Below are 21,480 nucleotides of genomic sequence, written 5' to 3' on the forward strand. Positions count from 1 at the left end.
CAGTGATTATGGTAGTGGCAGTGTCATGCTCTGTGGTTGCTTTTCATCCTCAGAACTTCTTTTCAAAATTGAAGGCAGAATGGAAGGAGCAAAATACATGGGGATATTTATTATAAGAGAATCTGCTTCAGTCTGCTTAAAATAAAAAAAAAAAAAAAAATATATATATAAATTTAAAAAAAAGCTTGGTAGATATTTTCAGTAAAACCTTTCAGCAGGACAATGGTCGCAAACACAAGGCCAAAGGCCGAAGTATTGCAGTAGTTAAAAACAAAAAGGTGAATGTTCTACAGTGGCCAAGTCAAAGTCAAGATCTGAATCCCACTGAGATTCTGTGGCACTGTTTGAAAATTGCAGTAAACAAGTGACATCCAGCCAACCTGAACAAAATGGAGCAAATCTGCCAGGACAAATGGGCCAAAATCACTACCAGTGTGAAAACAGTGTGCAAAGCTGTTAGGAACTTACCCTAACATACTTAAAGCTGTTATTGCAGCAAAAGGTGGATCGAACAAGTAATATCCTGAAGGGGTTGAATACTTATGCAAGCAGATTTTTTCAGTTTTTATTTTTTTAAAGATCTGCTGACAAATAATGAATTTTGACTTGAACAATCTGTGTCAGTGTAATTTGTAATCCAGATGAACCTGATTTCTTTTAAGGGGCTTGAATACTTTTTCAAGGCTCTGTATATGTAAAATGACAATTTTTGAATTTATTAAGCAATTAGAGAAAATATGTTTCTTTTGAAAATGTATTTCTGATTTTTTTTTTTTTAAGTAATAGCTTTTTCTTTAGTGTTGGTTTTGTTACTATTATTATTATTTTTTAAAAAGTAGTAACATGTTTTGTAGAGACCCACCCAATGACAAGTAAGATACATTTATTTTTTGCTATCTTTAATAGACACTATCCAATCTATATAAAGCTAAATTGAAATATTTTTCTTTATACTTATTCACTTGGCAGGCACTTTCGTCCAAAGGCAACATATTAATGAGACAGTATACAGGTCAAGCAAAGAGCAGGCTAATTGAGGGATAAAGGTCTTACTCAAGGCTCCAATAAAAGGCTCTCTGGTATTGCCTTCAGGTCACTAGAAAAGAACCTTAACCTTAACCGAGATTCTACTGCCAGAACAAATGATAAAAAAGATAAATAATTAACTAAATAAAATATTGTTGAATAAAATCAGTATGCTAATTAGTAAATCTAAATCTGGTGTCTACATTGTGAGAATTGTGTCAAGTAGCATAGATGCATTTTGTGAATTTAGTGAAAAACCTCAAGTAAACGTCATATTTTGAATAAGCTTCAATGCATCATTATCATCATCATGCAATAAATTCCATTTGTATTCTAGTTTGTATTAAAGTTTATTTGTTGTTTCAGTGAATGGGAAGAAATTAAAAGTGCATCCAATTCAGGATAGTGCATCTTGAGAATTAGAACTCAGGTCAGCAAATGTGATAGGCAATATTAAATAATAAACATGCCAATAGCAAAGATGGGAAATGGAGGATATCTTCTAATTAATATTAACGCCATATAATTTAGTTCTCCCAGTGTATGTTACAGTGGGTACGCGCAAAGAGATTTCAGTTATGTGTTTTGTTCCCTTTATTGCCATGCCAGCGCACGCCTAATCACATACGGATGTTTCTGGAGGTCAGTTTTTAGGGAGCGAAACGCCTTTTTTTTCCCGGAACAAAAGGCCCTGCGGGCTTCCGTAGGGACCGCAGTGCGGTTCAAACTGCGCCTACAAGCTGGTGCTGGAGAATCGCCGCATATGTACTGTGTAAGCAAAAAGTGTCTGCAGAATCCAGCTTAGCGATTTGCCTTGCACAGAGAAACTTTGACAATACATTGTTTCATGTGAAAACGTCACAATATAACTTTTTCTTATATGTCTGTTTTGGGGTTATGCTATTTTATTAGTTTCTAAAGAATAAGTTATTTATTAAGTTTTTTCCCCCTCCATACTGTGGAGGGGACGTTACGGTACGCGACGGTAGCTTCTGTCTGAAAAAGGGGCTAAAATTTACCCGAGAAAGTGTCAGTAATAAAGACTCAACGAATAATCGAATTAAGGACCATTGCGCAAAGAACGCCCTGCATCTGTTGCACAAAAACAAAAGGACGCCCTGTATGTGGTGCTGAAATAAAACAGGGCGGGGCAGGTATGAGTTTCCATCATCTCACACTTTACAATTGCAAATACATATAACACAGTGAAAACTGGTCAACTGAAAGTTGCTTTTGGCAACCTGTATTAAACAGGCAAATAAAAAAAAACGAAAAAAGCAGATACATCGTTACATCGAGCACTTAAAGGTCAAAACAGGCGTAGTTATGGATAAATGATTTGGAGATAAATCGTGTATTCGTACACAGTAAACTCCTGTAGGTGTCTCTTGGCCAATGCAGTATTTGTGGATTATTAGTCAACCTTACCTTTTTCTATGTCTGAAATAGCACATTTAAGATGCTCGGTGGTGACTAACTCTCCAACGGCTACGAGCAGATAAAATTTGCCGTCGTCGAAGTAATATGCAAAGTCTGTGGGCGATGCCATGATACCGCCTCTGGTGCTGCCGTCGCTGCAGAATGATTCGGCGGTTTCTGCAGATGCAGTGAGCGTCGCCATTCTTTTTAGACGCTCATGTCCACGAACGTACGCGAACACGTAAAACACACTTTCACTCTCCCTGTCGAGTAGCTTGGAGAGAGTAAGACAACAGCAATGAATGGAGGGTGAGGACCACCCCTTTATACTATCAGGCTCTCTGTGTACGCGCGCGCGCGTTCCTGCAAGCTCATACGGCTGTTTTCCTCAAAAAAAGAATTCGAAACAGCAATCTAACAGTATACTGATAGCTGCTGAATAGCAGAATGTAACTAGAAGGCTAGTGTTCATGGATGAACTTTGATGTTGGCTTGACAGAGCCCACTAAAAATGCTAAAAGCGTTAAATGATATTGTATGTTTTGTTGTTGTTGATTTTTTTGATTTTACAATGTTAAAAGTTTTAATAGTTTCGTATGTAAAGGTCAAGATTCTAAAAGTTTGTAATATGTAAAGGTTAAAACATTGAAACATGTTTAAAGGTTAAAACGTTGCTGTGCTAACCCAGCTGGTTGCTAGGGTGTTGCTAGGTGGCTGTTATGGAGTCCCAAATGGTTGTTAAGGTGTTTCTAGGAGGTTTCAGTGTGATCCCTGTTGGCTGTTAAGTTGTAAGTAGTTGGTTGCTGAGGAAAGTTGGCTGGTTGCTAGGCTGGTAATAGGTTGCTATCATAGTCAAGCAGGTTGCTATGGTGTAAATTGGTTGCTATCATAGTCCAGCTGGTTGATAGGGTTTTTATTCCTTCCAAAATTTTTCATACTTAATTTATATTATATATATATATATTTTTTTTCAGATAGCCTTTAAGAATGCCTTTGACAGAAGAACAACGTATTGAAATCATTCTCATGGCTGGATCGGAAAACTGTCGCAAGGTTACGATGGACTTAAACAGGAAACATGGCAAGCACATCACATACGACACTGCTGCCAAACTTATTAACAAATTCAAAAAGACTGGAAGTTGTATGGACTAACCGAGAAGTGGACATCCGCGAACATCCACTGATGAAGGCACAACCGACGTGGTGCTGGCAAACACAGTCCCCCATGTATGGAGACTTTTGGGACACCCTGTATTCACATATCAGATCTATAGACTTTACATCAAAAGTTACGAACTGTGAAAACGGACAAAATTTTCGAATAGAATAATAATAATACTAATAACTAGTAGGCTAAAGTTCATGAATGGACTTTGATGTTGACTTGAAAGAGCCCACTAAACAGACTAAAAGAGTAAAATGATATTACACTGTTTTGTTGTCATTGATTTAAAAATTTTTAAATGTTTAATAGTTACATGTGTAAAGACTAAAAGGCTAAAAGTTTAAAGGTGTAAAGGGCCAAATGGTAAAAATGCTAAAACATTAAAAAAGGTTATAAAATCCAAAATGCTGCTATGATATGTGGTTGCTAAAATGTTGCTAGGTGGTTGTTATTCTAACCCAGTTGGTTGCTAGCGTGTTGCTACTTGGTTGCTACAGTATGAACAGTTAAGTGTGTAAAGGTTAAAAAGTTGCTAGCATATACACATTGGTTGCTAGGGTGTCGCTAGGTCATTCCTATGGACACCAAGTTGGTTTTTGCTAATTGAGTGCTAGGCTAACCCAAATGGTGGCTAGGGTGCTGCTAGGCTGTTACTACACTAACCATTTTGGTTGGTAGAGTGTTGCTAAGTGGTTGCTATGCTATACCAGCTGGTCGCTATGGTGTTGCTAGGTGGCTGTTCTGGGGTCCCAGATATGAGGTTTCAATATGATCCTAGTTGGTTGCAAGTTTGTAGCTAGTCAGTTGCTGAGGAAACTCAGCTGGTTGCTAGGGTGTTACTAGGTGGCTGTTATGGGGTCCCAGGTGGTTTAGATGGTGTTTCTAAGGGGTTTCAATATGATCCCAGTTGGTTGCATGGTCGTAGCTAGTCGGTTCCTCAGGAAACTCAGTTTATTGCTAGGGTGTTGTGACATGGCTGTTATGGGGTCCCAGGGGGTTGCTATGGTGTTTCTAGGAGGTTTCAGTATGATTGGATGGTTGTAAAGTTGCTTGTAAAGTTGTAGCTAGTCAGCTGCTAAGGAAACTCAGCTGGTTGCCAGGGTGTTAACTGGTTGCTGGCATGGTCCAGCTGATTGCTAGGGTGTTGTTAGGTAGCAGTTATGGGGTTCCAAGTGGTTGCTATGTATCGCCATGTTTCTCTGAGGTTTCTATATAATCCCAGGTATTTGCTAGGTTGTTGTTGTTGGTTGCTATGCTGTTGCTAGCAGGTTGCTATGATAATCCAGTCGGTTGCTGGGGTGTTGGTAGATTCCCCATGTACAATATAATGATTATGTTTCATGTCTGTGAATCCTGCGGTTTGGTTTGCCATGACGTAATGACTTAAAAATAAAAGCAGCTCGACCTCTTCCCTATGGACAAATGACCCACTTCAGAGCATTTCTATGTGGTAACCGCACTTCCAATATTTCCCAAAAGCAAAAGCAACGCATTCTCGTATGGGATCTATGCCTTTGAATTTTGTGGCTCTATGTCAAAAACTGTGACTCATGAACACTACAAATTTTCAAATAGAAGAATAATAACTAGAAAGTGTCGTTCGAGAGCAAACTTCAATTTGGCTTGACAACATCAGTTAAGGCTAAAATGTTAAAATCAGTTAAGGCTAAAATGTTAAAAGGCTAAAATGTAAAACAGTTTGTTCTTGGTAAAGAAAGGGTTAATTTAATAAAAAAGATAAAAATGTAAACAACAATTACATAATACTGTATATACTGAAGGTCTTCATAGCGATTATGAGTATGTTTGTGAATAAATTTTTATGCATGGATGGACAGACAAAAAAGTGAAAAAGTTACATTGCATTAAAATGATACCTCTGTAGTTCTGTACAGGAATGTACAGGAGTGAATGATGAAAGCATAGTAGTAATTTGCAGGTATAGTGGTATTTATACTTGTTAGTCAATAGACAGAGGATTATTTTTGAAGATAAATGCCTGTCTGCGTCAAAGAGCAGGCCTGCACACCCGCTTTGTGCGTGTGTGAGAATGGCCCTTTGTGGCATTCCGGAACACTTTACTGACAAACAGTCCTTTTTGTAATTTTACTGGGTGTCTCTTAATTCAATTCAATTTAGTTCAATTTTATTTGTATAGCACTTTTAACAATGGATATTGCTACAAAGCAGTTTTAAAGAAATAAATAAATTCCAGATTTTTAAAATTTTTCTAATTTATTTAATTTATCCCTAATGAGTGACAGTGGCAAGGAAAAACTCCCTGAGGAAGAAACCTTGAGAGGAACCAGACTCGTAAATATTTTATGATAATAGATTCTGTGTAAACTGACTGTTGTGTGTGAAAATCCAAGATGATCAACAGTATCTGAATGCCACGGTTAAGTCACTGAGATCGCTTCCCCCCCATTCTGATGTTTGATGTGAACATTAACTGAAGCTCTTCACCTGTATCTGTATAATTTTTTTTGCATTGCGCTGCAACTACATGATTGGCTGATTAGATACCTGTATGAATGTGCAGGTGTACAGGTTACTACCAGTTCCTACTAAAGTGACTGTATTTGAGCTATGGGCAATTAGAGGTCGAGGGGCTGTGGGGAGATATTTTTTTGTGCTTTTTTTTGGCAATTAGCAGGCATAGTGCTATTTTGCACGTGAGTGAATAGGCAGAGGATGTGTAAAAGTGGTTAAAAAACATTGGCTTACCGATCAGAAGGTTGAGAGTTCAAATCCCAATCCTGCCAAGCTGCCACTGCTGGGACCTTGAGCAAGGTTCTTAACCCTCAACTGCAGGATGAGGGTTAGATGAAGGATGGAAAGAAAGAGAACAAAGAGTTAGATCTGTCTGTAATTTCACATGATGGATCCTGGTGTACCCAGGTTTGAACTTGGGAATTTTGGTGGTTGAAGTTTATTCAGTCAATTCTCACACTAGAACCACCAAAATTACCATGTTCAAACCTGAACAAAAAATCCCATTCAAGTGAATGGGGAAAAATGGGATGAAAGGCCGTTTGCCTTTTGAGCTGAGTGCTAGTGCTATAAGTCTTCACTGCTCTGTAGCACCTGTCCGTACCACCTCAGGCATGCTTCCTGCAAGAAGACCTGTTCATGTTTCTTGGCTATCGGCCAACACTCCGCTCCATAAAATGCCACTGGTCTGATGAAGTTCTGTAGACCTTGGATTTCAGACGTGTTGGGATCTTGCAGTCACAGAGGACTCCAGTAGTTTGGTGCCATGTTTGCTGTGCCCGCTTGCATTTGTGCATCTCGCATTGTGTCACCATTAACTGTGGCATAGGATCCAACATCTGTTACCTTGTTAAGTTGTTGTCCATCTACATATGGTGCCATCTGTCTGGTCTCCACAGTCGAGATACTCTATTTACTTGATGTTGAGCTGCATCCCATATTCACCCAGTCTCATCTTCCATTTCCATCTTCTCGCTTGTTGTCCTAAGCCGTGTCACGTTTTGTCTGCCAGCATGTCATCATCTGCGTAGAGTATTGTCCATGGGTGTCTGGTTTGGATGTCTGCTGTCGCTGTATCCATGCAGAGTATGAACAGCAAAAGCGACAGTGCAGACCGCTGAGGGACTCCTACCTAATTGCACTGGTGACATTTTTGTACAGCAGTTGGACCCATTTGACATCTTTCTGGTACTCCAGACACTCCTGCAGACACTATGATGGCCAGACACTCCTTCAGACACTATGATGGCCAGACACTCCTTCTCAATCGTGCTGTACTTAGTCTGTTGCACTGAGAGCTTGCGGCTGAAGTACAGCACGGGATGCTCCTCCCCCTCCACCACCTGGGACAACACAGCCCCCAACCCTCTGTCTGATGCGTTCGTCTGCAAAATAAAAGGGTGAGAGAAGTCAACAGAATGTACAAGTAGTCTGCCACAGAGGGCAGTTTTAACCTGAGTGAAAGCCTGCTGTCATGGCTCCGTCCACTGGACCAAATCTGGCACCCCCTTTTTAATAAGATCAGCCAGCGGGCTGGTGACATCTGAATAATTAGGCACAAGCCTACGATAATAGTCAGCCAGCCCTAGAAACTGTCTCACCTCCTTTTTGGTCCTGGTTGTTGGGCAGGCCGCAATCGGTGCGGTCTTATCAATTTCGGGATGCACCGGCCCATGCCCCAAGTAGAAGCCCAGATACCGTACTTCCATCTGTCCAGTCGCACACTTCTTTGGGTTTGCCATGAGTCCCACTTATCTCAGTGATCTCAGGACAGCCCTTAAATGCTGAATCTGCCACTGTCAATCATTACTAAAGATAATGATATTGTCTAGTTATGCAGAGGCATAAGTAGTGTGCGGACAGAGGATTCTGTCTGCTGGAACATCGACGGGGCTCCAAACAACTCAAAAGGAAGGGTCACTGTGACGGCACGGGACCACAGAAAGGCAGAACACAGACACCAAGAGGCATGAGTGAGGGGAACGTACTCTTTATTTTAGAAGTGGGTGCAGCAGCAAGCGGAAGTGAAAGTGGTCGCTGGGCTGAGGTTTGCTCTCATCTTCCTTGCTGATGTTGTAAGTAAGAGCTAAGTAAGAGCGAGACAGAGATTAGTGCACTGCATCACCTTATCTAATCTACCTTGAGAGCGGCTGCTGGCTCCTTTTATACTCTCCAGTCTTCTGCTGGAGGGTAGATGATTGCCGCCGCACTCATTTGGCTGCCAGCCAAGTCGAATTTCCTCGCTCGGCCTCGCAACCACATACACTCAAGCTGTCCAAAACAATAGGGGTGCTGAACCGGCACTGTCCGTTCAGCACCTGAGTGGCAGTCATGTGAGGAGTGTTGTGCTTCTTTTGTGCACGGGCTGCTGTCCCGCCATCACATCCTGAATTGGTGTAACCCAAACGGAGTGGAAAAGGCCTTTTTTTCATGAGATATTGGAGTCATGGGGATCTGCCAATATCCCTTTGTCAAATCCAGTGTCAAATTAAAAGCAAGCCTCACCTATTGGTATGCATCGAATTTAAACACCGTGTTGACCTTTCTAATGTCCACACAAAACCTGACCAAACCGTCCACCTTGGGCACTAAAACCACAAGTCACTGTGGGACTCCTCAATTACACCCATATTGAGCATGGCTTAGAGCTCATCCCGAACCACCTGTCTTTTGTGCTTGGGTGTCTCTATGTGGTGTTCTATGAGATTAGTGTGGCTGGGTAGAGGCGATGGTTTAAGGAGATTGAGGTGGTATATCTGCTGCACCCCGCCTCTATCCGTTCGCATTACCTCATAGTCCACGTCCCCGACTGGTCGTGTGACCTGAAAGGGCCCTTTCGGGAGAGAACACAGAAGAGTACCTCCGCAGCATTGTGTGCCAAGATGTGCCAGGTATCGCGTTGCGTAGTCCTAAGTGCCCTGCCATTGGATTATGTGAGCCTCCTGGAATAACAATTCTCAACATCGACGGCCCCGGCACTGCCTCCCCAGCCACATTCCACACCGAGCCTTGCTATTGCAGTTCCCATCCACAAATATTTCCCTTACTAACGTCTGAAACCATGGCCAATTTGTCCCCAGGATTGGTGCATGGGTGAGGCAAGGACTAACCGCTGCCTCCTCTGTGTTTTTGCCCCTGGAATTTGATGAGGACAAGCACCAGTGTATATTTGTGAACATCCCTGTGCACACACCTCACCTTCCACACCTTCCCCAATGCCTCACCTTGAACCAGGCATTGGTGAATTGAGGTTTGGTTACAGCCTGAATCCGCTATGGTGTGGTGTGTACCCCATTGGACACTCACCAGTATGCGATACGTCCCAGGTCGATCGCACATGCCCCCACCTCCAGAAGAGACAGACACGGGGGAGAGGGAGGGGCAGGAAAACATGGAATCGGGGAACTGGTTTCGGTTATGGGCCTCATCTCCAACAACAAAGAGGCCACCTACCTTGATGAGGTGGAGAAACTAGTAGCTTGGTGCCAGGCTAACTGTTTCTGTCTGAACATCAGCAGAACCAAGGAGCTGGTTATGGACTTCAGGAAAAGGCAGCAGCGGAACTACACCCCACTTGAGATTGGCAGGACCCCCCATCATATTTCTTAATTCTTATGATCTCATTTCTTATTTCTTATTCATTTCTGATTTTTATTTTAGTATTATTTGCACAGTCTAAAGAGGAGTAGGCCAGATATTCATTTCAATGTAAGTTATATACTATATATGCGACAAATAAAAATCCTGAATCTCTTGAATCTTGAAAACTTGCCAAAGACCTTCAGTCTGTTCTGACTTAGTATGCTATGACTTTTCTAACTGATTGGAATTAAAGTTTTCCCATTACAGAAGCTCAAAGAGGCCAAAATTCCCATTTACTTACATGGAAAATTTCTGACTGTTGTAACTCCTAGTACTTTCAAGCTACTTCCACGAAACTCAGCACAGTCCTTCAGGCTGTTCAGACTGATCATGCTGTAATTTTACTAACTTTACATTTTTCCTGTAGAGGACGATCACATATCCCAAAAACTCCTATTCACTACATTGACGGAATGTTCAGAGACTGGCTCGGAATGTTAAAGATTTCAAACGCTAAAAAACTCACACACACCTGTGTGCGCAGGACCTGAAGCCGCTCTTCTCTCCCTCCCTCTCTGTCAATGTACCTGTAACAGAGCCTGTCACTTCATCTATCTCTCTATCAATGCCACACACTCTCTCCATCCATCTCTCTATCAATCTAACAGGATGTAGCAATGGATGTAGCACACAGACCTTCTCTCTCTCTGTCCATATTTCTTATTAATCTAGCTGCAACACTCTCTCACTCCTTCTGTCTTTCAAACACTAAAGCTGTCTATATACATGTATTAGTCTGTCTCTCCATTTATCTTTCAACCATTCTCCCCATCTATTTGTTTACTGGTAACACTCTATCTAAGATGCTAAGATTCCTCTTTTCAAGCTGCTAAACATATTTTTACATGTAACATGTAGATTTTGTCTAATAGATTCTATTTTATTCTATTCTATTTTTTTATTTTATTCATTATATTCTGCTTTCATTATATTCGGCTTTTATTATGTTCTGTTTTATTATGTATCACAGTTGCACTGTGGGACAAGGCACTAAGGAAAAACATTTCACTAGATTAATACATCACATATATGTAATGTATGTGACAAATAAAGAACCTTGAAGCTATCTATCTATCTATCCAATCAACTCTACAAATATTGGCACCCTGTCTATCTATCGATCTAATCTATTTATCAAACATTATAAGTATTGGTATCTGTCTGTCTATCTATCCAACTCAACAAATATTGGCACCCATCTATCTATCCAACTCTACAAGTATTGGCACTCTATCTATTTATCTATCTATCCAACTCTAAACGTAATGGCTCTCTATTGATCCATCCATTCATCCATCCATCCATCTCTACAAGTATTGGCATCACATATGTCTATCTATCTATCTATCTATCTATCTATCTATCTATCTGTCTATTGATCCAATCAACTCTATCTATCCAATCAACTCTACAAATATTGGCACCCTGTCTATCTATCGATCTAATATATTTATCAAACATATGTCTATCTATCACATATGTCTATCTATCTATCTATCTATCTATCTATCTATCTATCTATCTATCTACTGATCCAATCAACTCTGCAAGTATTGGCCCCCTATCTAATGGATAATAATCCAGTTGGATCTCTGCACTTCATGAACATGTCATGCTCTGCATTTCCTCTTTCTCTTCATATAGTCCAAACTCTGGCAAATATGATTCATCATGAGGTGTAACAGCAAAGTAAACATGCTTCTCTTCCTTCACCAGTATGAGCTCAATTTGTCCGAATTCAGTTGAATCACCTTGGCTCAGACAAAGAAAGAACCCCTTTTTGTACAGAGTGTCTTTCCACGGTACCTCTCTAGTTGCCACAGTTGGGCTCCTTGACCAAGATTTTGTGTTCTTTGCACACATCTTTTGAAGTATGAATGCTTTCAAACCGCATTGTCCACAACCACATTAGTAGGCCAAGTTTCAGTATCAGTGCAGGGTAGGGAGTGAGTGATGCTTTGGTTTCAGTTTGTGTGCAGGAAACATTTCTTTCCTTGCCTCTAGTTAGTGATCTGAACATTGAGCAAAGCAACCTGAGGTACTCACATTCTGGGGCACAAATCAATTCCACTACCTCTTTCAGTTGGACAGTCAGTTGCCATACTGGATTCTCTGTATCTGTGATCTTTGCATGAATATCTAGTTATCTAGGGTCTTCAAAACATCTTCAATTTTTGTCTCAGACAGTTTAGGTTTTTTTTTGAAGAGATGCTTTAAGTTGATTCTTTGTGTACTGCTGGCACACTCCACTGAGACTTAATTTCTTCTATGATTAACTGTACTATGGAGGAAGGGATAAGGTGCTTTGCCTGCAACTTCATGTAAAACATACATAGATTTCACATATGTAAACTTTTCATTTGTGCAGGGTCCAGTATATCCTCCTCAGGCCCATCATCAACTGCCCCTTCGTCTGACTGGCTTTCAGCAACAGAGGACTGAGACTCAGTAGACATGCAGAGCTGTAGAGTGTTTGTGCTTTCCAGATAGGTGGGACGTGAAATATGATTTCACTGAAAAAGAGTTATCACAGTTTTTGAAGGTGCAACATATGTCCTCTCTTTTTGAAATGTGAGATTTCAGGTGACACAAAAGATCTTTCAGATCAATCAACTGTTTCTGGCAGTTAGGAAGTTCAAAAAACTATTACGCTATTAAGCCAACTCTCTCCTCTCAATGTTGTTGAGTGGAGAGTCAGCTCGCTAGCATAGCTAATGTAAACAGCCCCTATAAAAGGTCACTGCAGAGACTCACACTGTGACACAGAAGATGACTGCCAATTATGATGGTAAACATGACACTTAAAAGCATTGTAATTTCTGAAATGAGACTTGCAACCTGCTATACAACAGGCATACTGGTAATGTGCCACGTTTCTGTGTAGCCCTTATTGTATGTAACCTTTTAGGGTTTTCACACAAACACCACAACTATGACAAGTTTAATCTTTGAATATCTTTAACTATGGTGCAACACTTACCTTTTCAGCTTACCGCTTGACATCAACAACTCGCACAACTCGCAGAGAGAAACAAACCACAAATTGTGTGTCATGTGAGTGCACGGGGCATGTTAATTAAGAAATCTGCAAAAATCCAAAGAAATATGTTTTGAACACGAACTATTGTGTAGGCAGCTAAATAGGTAAAACAGTTACACCACCTCAACCGTTTACATTAGCTATGCTAGCGAGCTGACTCTCCACTCCCGACTCACCACATTGAGAGGAGAGAGTTGGCTTAATAGCTTAATAGTTAGCGAACCCTTCAGTTAACAATATGCAATATGACAGGCCATACATATTTAGTACTTTTGCCAAGCTGGAGTAAATTCAAAGTCATAGTGGTAAATAATTGTACAGTATTATATACATTTTAAGTGTTACATAACTGGGAAAAGTACATATCTGTAAAATGACATTAAATAATTTCATTTTTTATCACATAAAACTGTATTTTTACTGGAATTTTATATTGTTTTAACCTCATTAAAGTTGCAAATATCTGTAAGTTAATAAAACTAAATAGAATAACAGAATATGTATTTCTATTATTATTTTAAAAAACTGTATGTTGACAGTTTACCAATGCTTATAGATATTATACACTGATAAAAACATATTTATTCAACGTTTATTCATATTCAATGTTGTTTTGAAAACATCTATAATTATACAAAATCTTTGTCAATTAACAAACAAATCTATGTAAAATTATGGAACCAGTACTTCTTTTTTACTGTTAATCACCACTAATTTTATCTAATTTTAAAATGTGTTTACAGTATTAAACAAAAAATTTAACAGTTTCATCTATTAAATAAAAAATAAATATTTGTGAAATTATTATATATTTGTGAATGTATTATAACATTCTTTTTACGTGGGAAAAAAACCCAAATTTTTCTTTCCAAATTAAAGTTTTATGGTTATTCAGTTACAGGTTTTTCATGTTATTTTACATTAGACATGTAAATTCACAGTCTATTTCTGTAATTTTATTAATATTTTGTGTATTTCAAAAATACAGGAAAAATCAGTAAAATAAGCAGGAAAAAATTCCATAAAATTACGCTACAGATTTTTTTTACAGTGTAAATTGCGAGTGAGGAGCACAACGCGGCACTCGTTACAAATAGATCGCTCCTGTTATAATAGACGACGTGTAGATCATGTCTATGTTGCGTCGGTGCACAAATCAGGTTCAGTATCTGGACGTCTGACTACGTAGATATGCAGTTCAATATTTGAACATCTGGCTAGGAGTGTTTTTTTTTGTGTGTGTGCAAGACAGGTGTAGAAAATTGACATATGAATTGTCAGTTCAATTCAAAAGTTGTCAGTCAGTTGTGGTGCGCGGTTGCCTGTCGTAGCATTATGATCATATTGCTGTTATTGTGTACTGTCCAAATATTTAAACAAATTGTTTAATGCTTTGGCAGTTGTTCTTGAAATTTTCATTACAATAAAGCCCCTCTGAATTGAAAAAAAAACCAAAACTGCTATGCTACGACAGGCAACCACGCAACGCCGTCCGAAATAATCACTAGCAAATGTAATCATAATCATAACTATAACAAACTTTTACTGCAGTTCTATGTGTTTGTCCAAGTGGTGTTGCTGGCGGATGTGTTCGCGCATCTGCTACTCGGATCGCGAAGTGACTCACATCCACCAGCCTCGCTGTTTGCAATACGTGTGATGTGCTGCTCTTGCAGGGACCATGCTGCAGCAAGGCAAAAGTGTGAACTCATTGAGCTAGTTGAATACACCTAAGGTAAGGTCAACTAAGTTAATGTTATGTTTATGAATTTCTTTTGAATGTCTTTTTTTTGTAAACCAACTTCAACCTGTTGTGGCTAGTTAGCGGTACCATCTAGGCTAGCTTAATTGTCATGGTAACTAGCTAACATTAGCTAAACGTTAGTTTCAGTCATAGTTAGCGTTAGGAGCTTACCGGGCATTACTTTTGAAAACTGCCATAGCATAAGAAAATATTCACAAATTTATGTAAATGCCTGTGTTTTGCAGATGGCTTACTTGAAAATGTGACGAAAAAGACAAATGGGTCGTCATCTGCAAGATTCAGACAGTGACAGTCTGCCGGGCATTTGAAATATCCATGCAACTACAAATGGAAATTACATTGAAATAAAAGTGAGTTTTAACTGAATGCAGCGTGAGACTTTTTATTTGGTCAAGAAGCAACGATGTCTAAAATGAGTCTGCAGCTGACGTTTCAAGATGTTGAAAAGACACAATGACCACATTTGAACTAATTTTTAATCTTGTACAGTAGTCCTGTGGACCTCAACACTGGACGTACAGAAGACGTCATAAAACGTCATCATAGAAACTTTCATTCTGGCTCCTCAGTTCAAAAGATGTTTTTGGACGTATCTTTGCTTAGTGGGTAATGGCAATAAACTTGAATTAAACTAAACATTTTAAGCAATTCGCACCAATTTCTCCAACCCCTTGCACACAGTGGAGCATTTTGGATATAAACATAAGTTTGTGCTTAGCTTACTGTCCTGATGTTTTGCCTTCATTCCTGACTCCCACCTGTTTCCATCTCATGTGATCGTGTATCACTGTCATGCTTCCGTGCCACACAAGCTCCGCTTTGCAAAGTTTGCAGGTTACAATCTTCTTTTCAATATAAAATTTAATATAAAATGTTCCCAAGCCTTAGATGACTCGGGTCGCAGACTTTTTTCCGCTGTCACTTGGTCTGTACTCTCTGCCATTTTTCCGATGCGTGTTTTTGCAACAGAAGTAACGCAAAAGTGCCCCGTGCCGTGCACAGACTAGCTAACTCATAATGAGATTCATAGACAATGATCATAATCGATTATTATCGATTTTATCGATTAGTTGTTGCAGCATGTGAAAGTTCTCAGTTTCAGAAGGAATAGTAACATATGCAGAAGCAATAAAGGTTGTTCAGAAAACAACACAGCAGGAAGATCAGATGCAAAAATCCCCTGTAGTGGGTAAGGAATGTGTGAATTGTTGAATTGAATTGAATGAAAATGCAGTGATGGTTGATAAAATGTCATTTATTGCATTCATAAGTAGCCAATTGGCAGAAGTAGCCAATTGTTCTGTGCAAATCAGAATGTAGAGAATTAGAATTATTCTTAGAGCAGCTGGAAAATATTTGGATGCAGAAGTATAACTGTGGATCATATAAATGAAAAGCTTAAGGATCAAGTTGCAAACAAACAGACAGCATGTGGTGGCTCTTAATGGTGTTGATCATTCTTCAGTGGAATGCTATGTTGATATCGAAAGGACAAGAATTTAAGAAATTCATTGATGACCTTAATAATAAACCAGACATTATATGTATTCAGGAATCTTGGCTCAAACCACATCACATTTTGTGTTAAAGGTTTACTCAGCAGTGAGAATAGACAGGGAAGTTGGACCTGGTGGAGGCGTGATAAAGTTTATTAAATTAGGGGTAGCGTTAAAAAAGAGTGGATGTGAAGGAAGACTGTGAACCTGAGGTGGTAGAGGTTTGGGCTGGAACACAGAATATCAAAATAATTAATTTTTATAATCTTTGTGAATAAAGAAGCATTAGGAAATATGAAGGTGAATGTAATCATTGTGAGGTTTGGTGTGGGGACTTTAACGCACACCGTACATTATGGGGTAGCATGTATGTTGATCAAAATTGGAGAAAACTGGAAGAATTCTTAGATTTAAAAAATCTAGTATGTAAATGATACTAGATAGATTTAACAATAACATCTCAAAGATTAGCTAAAGAATGTGAGTGGGAAGTGTTGGATCATAATCTAATAGGAAGTGACACTTCCCAATATATTGTAAGATTGGGTTAGAAGTGTCTGAGACAAATATAGAAAGAATCCCCAGATGGAAGTTTAAATCAGCAGACTGGAATAAATTTAAAGAGGTATGTGACTTAAGATGTTTAAATTTAAACAAGACTATAGATGATGTAGAGCAATATAATAATAGAATTTGTGCAACTCTTTGTGACATAGCAGAAGAAGTTATCGGTAAAAGCACAGGGAGGCAGAGAAAGAAAGATGTGCTTTGTGGACAGATAGTGAGGCAATTAAAGTTAGAAACAGATTTTTTTGATGATTTTTGATGATTTTATTTCGTATAAGAGAGCCCAGGCAGGAAAGTAATTTGGTCAGCCAAAAGAGATCACTGGAGAGAATACTCTGACAATATTGGTGAGAATATTGACATCAGTGAAATGTGGGGAATGAATAGGAATTTGGGAGGGATCCAGAAGTTCGGGAGTATCCCTGTTTTAATTAGTGGGGATAAAAAAATTATCAGTAATAGTGAAAAGGCAGATGTGTTGGCTGAGGCTTTTATTAAAGTGCATAGTAATGGAAAAATATCAGATGAAATGAGAAGATATATAGAGCAGAGCTTGAGAGAGAATCCTGAATTTTTGGCTCAACAAGGCCCCCCTGGACGCAATCTTGATGCTAATTTTTCTTTGTATGAAATTAAACAGGCTCTTGAAGGGGTAAGACATATTTCTCTTGGAAAGGATAAAGTGTGCTATGATTAAACACATATCAGATAATTAATTAAATGTTATTTTAAGATTATATAATGATGTATGGAAATTAGAAAAACTCCCCTTCTCCTGAAAACATGGAATTATGGTTCCTATTGCAAAGCCTGAGAAAGATCACTCTATACTAACAAACTACAGACCTATAGCCTTATCTTCTAATCTGTGCAAACTCTGAGAGTAGGTTGTGGTGTTTATTGATCAACAAAAACGTGGCAAGAGAGATGGGACAAAGAAAAAACGGGCGTCATCTGTATATTCAGAAACAAGTTTGTTGTGAAAGGGTTGAGTATGGTAATAAAAGGAATGATAAAGTAATATCTTGACTACGAATTGGACACTCCGCTCTCAATAACTCACTTGATATCACAGGAAACCATGAATCCGGTAACTATAATAAGCGTGGTCTTTCAGAGATTGTTGAGCATGTGCTGCTAAATTTTATGGCATGTGAAAGAGAAAGACTCCAGCGCAGAGACGAACTAAAAACTCTTGGTCTCAATTACCGGACATTACAGAGCCTTCGGAATAATTCTTCTAAAATATATAAAGTTCTTTTAAATGACTTAAATATAAAAAAAAAATGTATAATAGAATATAGGTTGCTCGTTTTTTCCCAACCCCTTCAACGTCAACGCTCCATCCCAGTAGGTGGCGGAAATGCACCAAAAGTTGGTTTGCCAACCGCCATAAAAACCCAAGAAGAAGAAGAAGACGAAGAAGACGACGACGCAGCAGCGACGGGTGCTTTATGGTTCGTTTTGGTATAGCCAAGGACCAAGATGGCGCTGAGAGGACTGGTTTTCTGTATCCCATTTGTACTTCATCAGCGTAATTCTCCAAGATTCGCAGTATTATGTGCGGCAGTGAAATTGAACTGTTTTACATGCAGAGTTGAAGGTGCGTTCTCGCTGTTTGTCAATTTTAGTCTGAACGCATTTGTTTTTGGTCGCCTGTGATTGCGGTGGCAAAAAAAACTATAACGGATTGTAAAAACTAGGGAAGGAAAGATTCAGAGGCATCGCAGGAGAATGGTATTCACCAGCTAACAATGAATAGTTGCCAGAACGTTTTGGGAACGTTTGTTTTGGTTTGCGTTTCTTTCCACATTATGTTTTCGAGAACCTTCCCCTAAAGTTCATTGAAGAATTCGAACCTTTCAGAAACCTTGCACTAACCTGGGATGGTTGGAAAGCGTTCCCCTATTTGGGGAGCATTCTCTGAACCATCCCTATACAATCCAGTTACTGTTCCGCACTAGAGTGCTCAGTGTGGTGGTCCCTATAGTCTTTGTACTGGGATGACTTTGGGAAACTTGACCCTGGCGTCCTGGTAAGGTTCTTATGTTTGTAACCAATAAAACACGACAGGCACACTCGCATTCAAGTATAAGAAAATGCATTAATAGATATCATAATAATAATAATAATAATAATAATAATAACAAATTATTGGTCGACCATGCTCATTTACTCCTACCCATACCCAGTGTTGTGGATGCAACTCAGCTTGGGCTGACAAATTTGTTGACTCTCGACATAATCAAAGAAGACTTGTGACTCAACTTTGACATCAAGGACTTGTGACTTCACTTCAAGCCCATTCTCAAAACCAAATATTAAATGTTATGCATTTAAAAGTGTGCAATGAATCAACTATTCCTTTTCTTAACAAACAGTTTTCAGCAAGTCATCACCAATCTTCATTTCCAGTGTCCATGTTCAACCAGTCAGACAGCCAATCAACTTGCACGACAAAGTTAAAAGAACACTCATTCACCAAAGACAGAGGTGCTTTTGAGGTAGCCATGCTCCCAGACAGTAGCTTTCGCCTACAAAGATTGTTTTGCAACAACAAAAGCAATGCAGCATGTAGAACCTATGGATAAAGAAAATCACACACAGAAGGAACAGCTTCAAATTGTTCAGCATTTGAATTTGCACAAAAAATAGTAAGTTCATGTTGATTTGTTAGCTGCAATGAATGTCAAAAGTCTGCATACCCCTATTGAAATGGCTGGTTTTTGTGATGTAAAAAAAGAAACCAAGATAAATCATGTCTTTTTACATTCTCAATGGGAAATTACAAAATATGTGAAAAGCAATCAATTTTTTTTTTCTAGGGAGAAAGGAAAAATAAAAAGCTTACAACAACCTAGTTGCACATGTATACACACCCCTAAACTAATACATATAAATAAAAGCACCTTTTGATCTTATTACATCACTCAGCCTTTTTAGGTAAGAGTCTATCAGCGTGGTACATCTTGATTTGGCAAAATTTTCTAGATCCATCAAATTGTAAGGGCATCTCCTGTGCACAGTCTTCTTCAGGTCACCCCACAGATTTTTAGTTGAATTTTTTTTTTTTTTTGCACCCAACATACCTTTTGGAATTGGTCTTATCAGACCATAACACATTTTGCCACATGATCTGGGGTGATTTAGTTGAGCTTGGATGTTTTTTGTGAGAAAAGACAAATGTTGTTGGTCTCTTGGCAGCATCCCTAGGAGGTTTTGTCTTGGCCTTTTATAAATTTTGGAGGGACATTCTGTTCTTGGTGATGTCACTGTGGTGCTCTAGTTTATCTGTTTGTTGATGATGGCCTTGACGGTGTTTCATGGTACAAGTAATATTTTGGAAATACTTTTATACCCCACTCCTGATTGATACCTTTCAACAAGTGAGATATCATGCATGCTTGGTAAGCTCTTTGCAGACCATGGTTTCAGCAGTAGGATGAAACAAAGAGAATGTAAAGAAAATCCTACGAAATCTGTTCTTTATTTGGGATTAATTAGAATAATTTCATTGCTGGCAACTCTGTGATGATTACTTTTGAAATGAGGTTGAATGTGATTGGTTCATTCTGAACACAGCCACATCCCCAATTATAAGAGAGTGTGCACACTTACGCGACCAGGTTATTGTAACTTTTTTATTTTTCCCAAAAATGTTTCTGATTGTTTTTCACTTAATTATTATACATTGTATAATAATTGTTTCAATTGTTTCACATTGAGGGTGGAAAAAGTTCTGACATGATGTGTCTTGGTTTCATTTTTTTTTTTTTTTTACATCACAAAAACCTGCCCATTTAACAGGGGTGTGTAGATTTTTATTATTTTTTTTTTAAAATATATCTTTTGTATGCTTAGGTAGTATTTAACTTGGAGTTAGCGTCCTAGTGCTGCGATCTGCAAAGTGTTTTGCTGATGTAAAGGCCAGTGTTCAAATTGAGGCCTACTTCAAGTTTGGTAGCAGTGGTGTTGCTTATTCTTTTTAGAAATGATTTTGTCCTCATGGCAGGGTTTTTTGCTTCTATGTTTTTTTTTTTGTTTGTTTGTTTTTTGGTTTTTTTTTTCCCTTCTTTTCTCCTTCTTTTTTTTTTTTTTCTCTCTCAATGTATCATTACTTGTGACTTGCCTGTCTTGACTTGGGCCTGAATACCAGGACTTGAGACTGACTTGTGACTTGCAGACCAATGACTTGGTTTAAAAAAAAAACTCAGGTTCCACCTTCTGATACCAAATGATACTATGTGATGTAAGTCTGGTGTATGTTATTGGGCTAATGAACAGATGACACAAAATGACAGCGAGCTGAGGAGTATTCCACGAAGCAAGATAATTCAATAACTCAGGCTTATTTCTGCCAATTGTGATTCCATGAAGAAGCTAATCTTAAGACCAGCTCAATTACTATGGCAACATATGCTTTTGAACAAACCTCCTCTGTGTCCAGTTAGTTTTGATGCGTAGCTTACCTTGATGAATTCTGTTGGCCAAGCTTTGTGCTTTGTAGTCCTGCTGCAAAGGTCACTGCTATTAGGGAATACCGTTGCCGTGAAGGGGTGTACTTGGTCTGCAACAATGTTTAGGTGGGTGGTACATGGTAAAGTAATACATGCATGCCAGGACCCAAGGTTTCCCAGCAGAGCATCACACTGCGTCTGCCCGCTTACTTACTTCCCATAGTGCATCCTGGTGCCATCTCTTCCCCAGGTAAGCGACGAACATGCATTCGACCATCCACTTGTTGTAAAAGATGTGATTCCTCAGACCAGGTCACCTTCTTCCATTGCTCCATGATCCAATTCTGATGCTCATGTGCCCATTGTAGGTGCTTTCAGCGGTGGATAGGGGTCAGCATGAGCACACT

At 39.1% G+C, this 21,480-nt stretch overlaps 2 protein-coding genes and 1 long non-coding RNA gene across 9 annotated transcripts in view; 2 read left to right on the forward strand and 1 right to left on the reverse strand.

Moving 5' to 3' along the window:
* The window catches only part of map1b (microtubule-associated protein 1B), an 83,885-nt gene extending 81,238 nt beyond the window's left edge, over positions 1–2,647 (reverse strand). For 4 of the 5 annotated variants that reach the window (XM_034300586.2, XM_026921649.3, XM_034300588.2 and 1 more), the window contains exon 1: positions 2,455–2,647. In XM_034300586.2, the coding sequence (XP_034156477.2) occupies positions 2,455–2,647 (193 nt within the window). The remainder of the gene's footprint in view (positions 1–2,454) is intronic. The other variant, XR_008301131.1, reaches the window with a different exon arrangement.
* Positions 1,710–14,935, forward strand: LOC117596234 (uncharacterized). Of its 3 annotated transcripts, none has more exons than XR_004577406.2 (4): positions 1,710–1,798; positions 12,117–12,238; positions 14,465–14,523; positions 14,778–14,930. It is a non-coding gene; the product is annotated as an uncharacterized LOC117596234 (long non-coding RNA). The 3 variants fall into 3 exon arrangements; XR_004577407.2 differs by having other exon boundaries at positions 1,736–2,180; positions 14,778–14,935; XR_004577408.2 differs by lacking the exon at positions 1,710–1,798 and adding an exon at positions 2,648–2,754 and having other exon boundaries at positions 14,778–14,935.
* A 3,074-nt stretch (positions 14,936–18,009) lies between these two features.
* Positions 18,010–21,480, forward strand: part of ptcd2 (pentatricopeptide repeat domain 2) — a 38,807-nt gene continuing 35,336 nt past the window's right edge. Inside the window, exon 1 of the mRNA XM_026921841.3 lies at positions 18,010–18,219. Coding sequence (XP_026777642.1) covers positions 18,102–18,219 — 118 coding nt within the window. The 5' untranslated portion in view covers positions 18,010–18,101. The remainder of the gene's footprint in view (positions 18,220–21,480) is intronic.

Source organism: Pangasianodon hypophthalmus, chromosome 27 (genome assembly GCF_027358585.1).
Source record: "Pangasianodon hypophthalmus isolate fPanHyp1 chromosome 27, fPanHyp1.pri, whole genome shotgun sequence".
In the NCBI taxonomy this organism is placed as follows: domain Eukaryota; kingdom Metazoa; phylum Chordata; class Actinopteri; order Siluriformes; family Pangasiidae; genus Pangasianodon; species Pangasianodon hypophthalmus.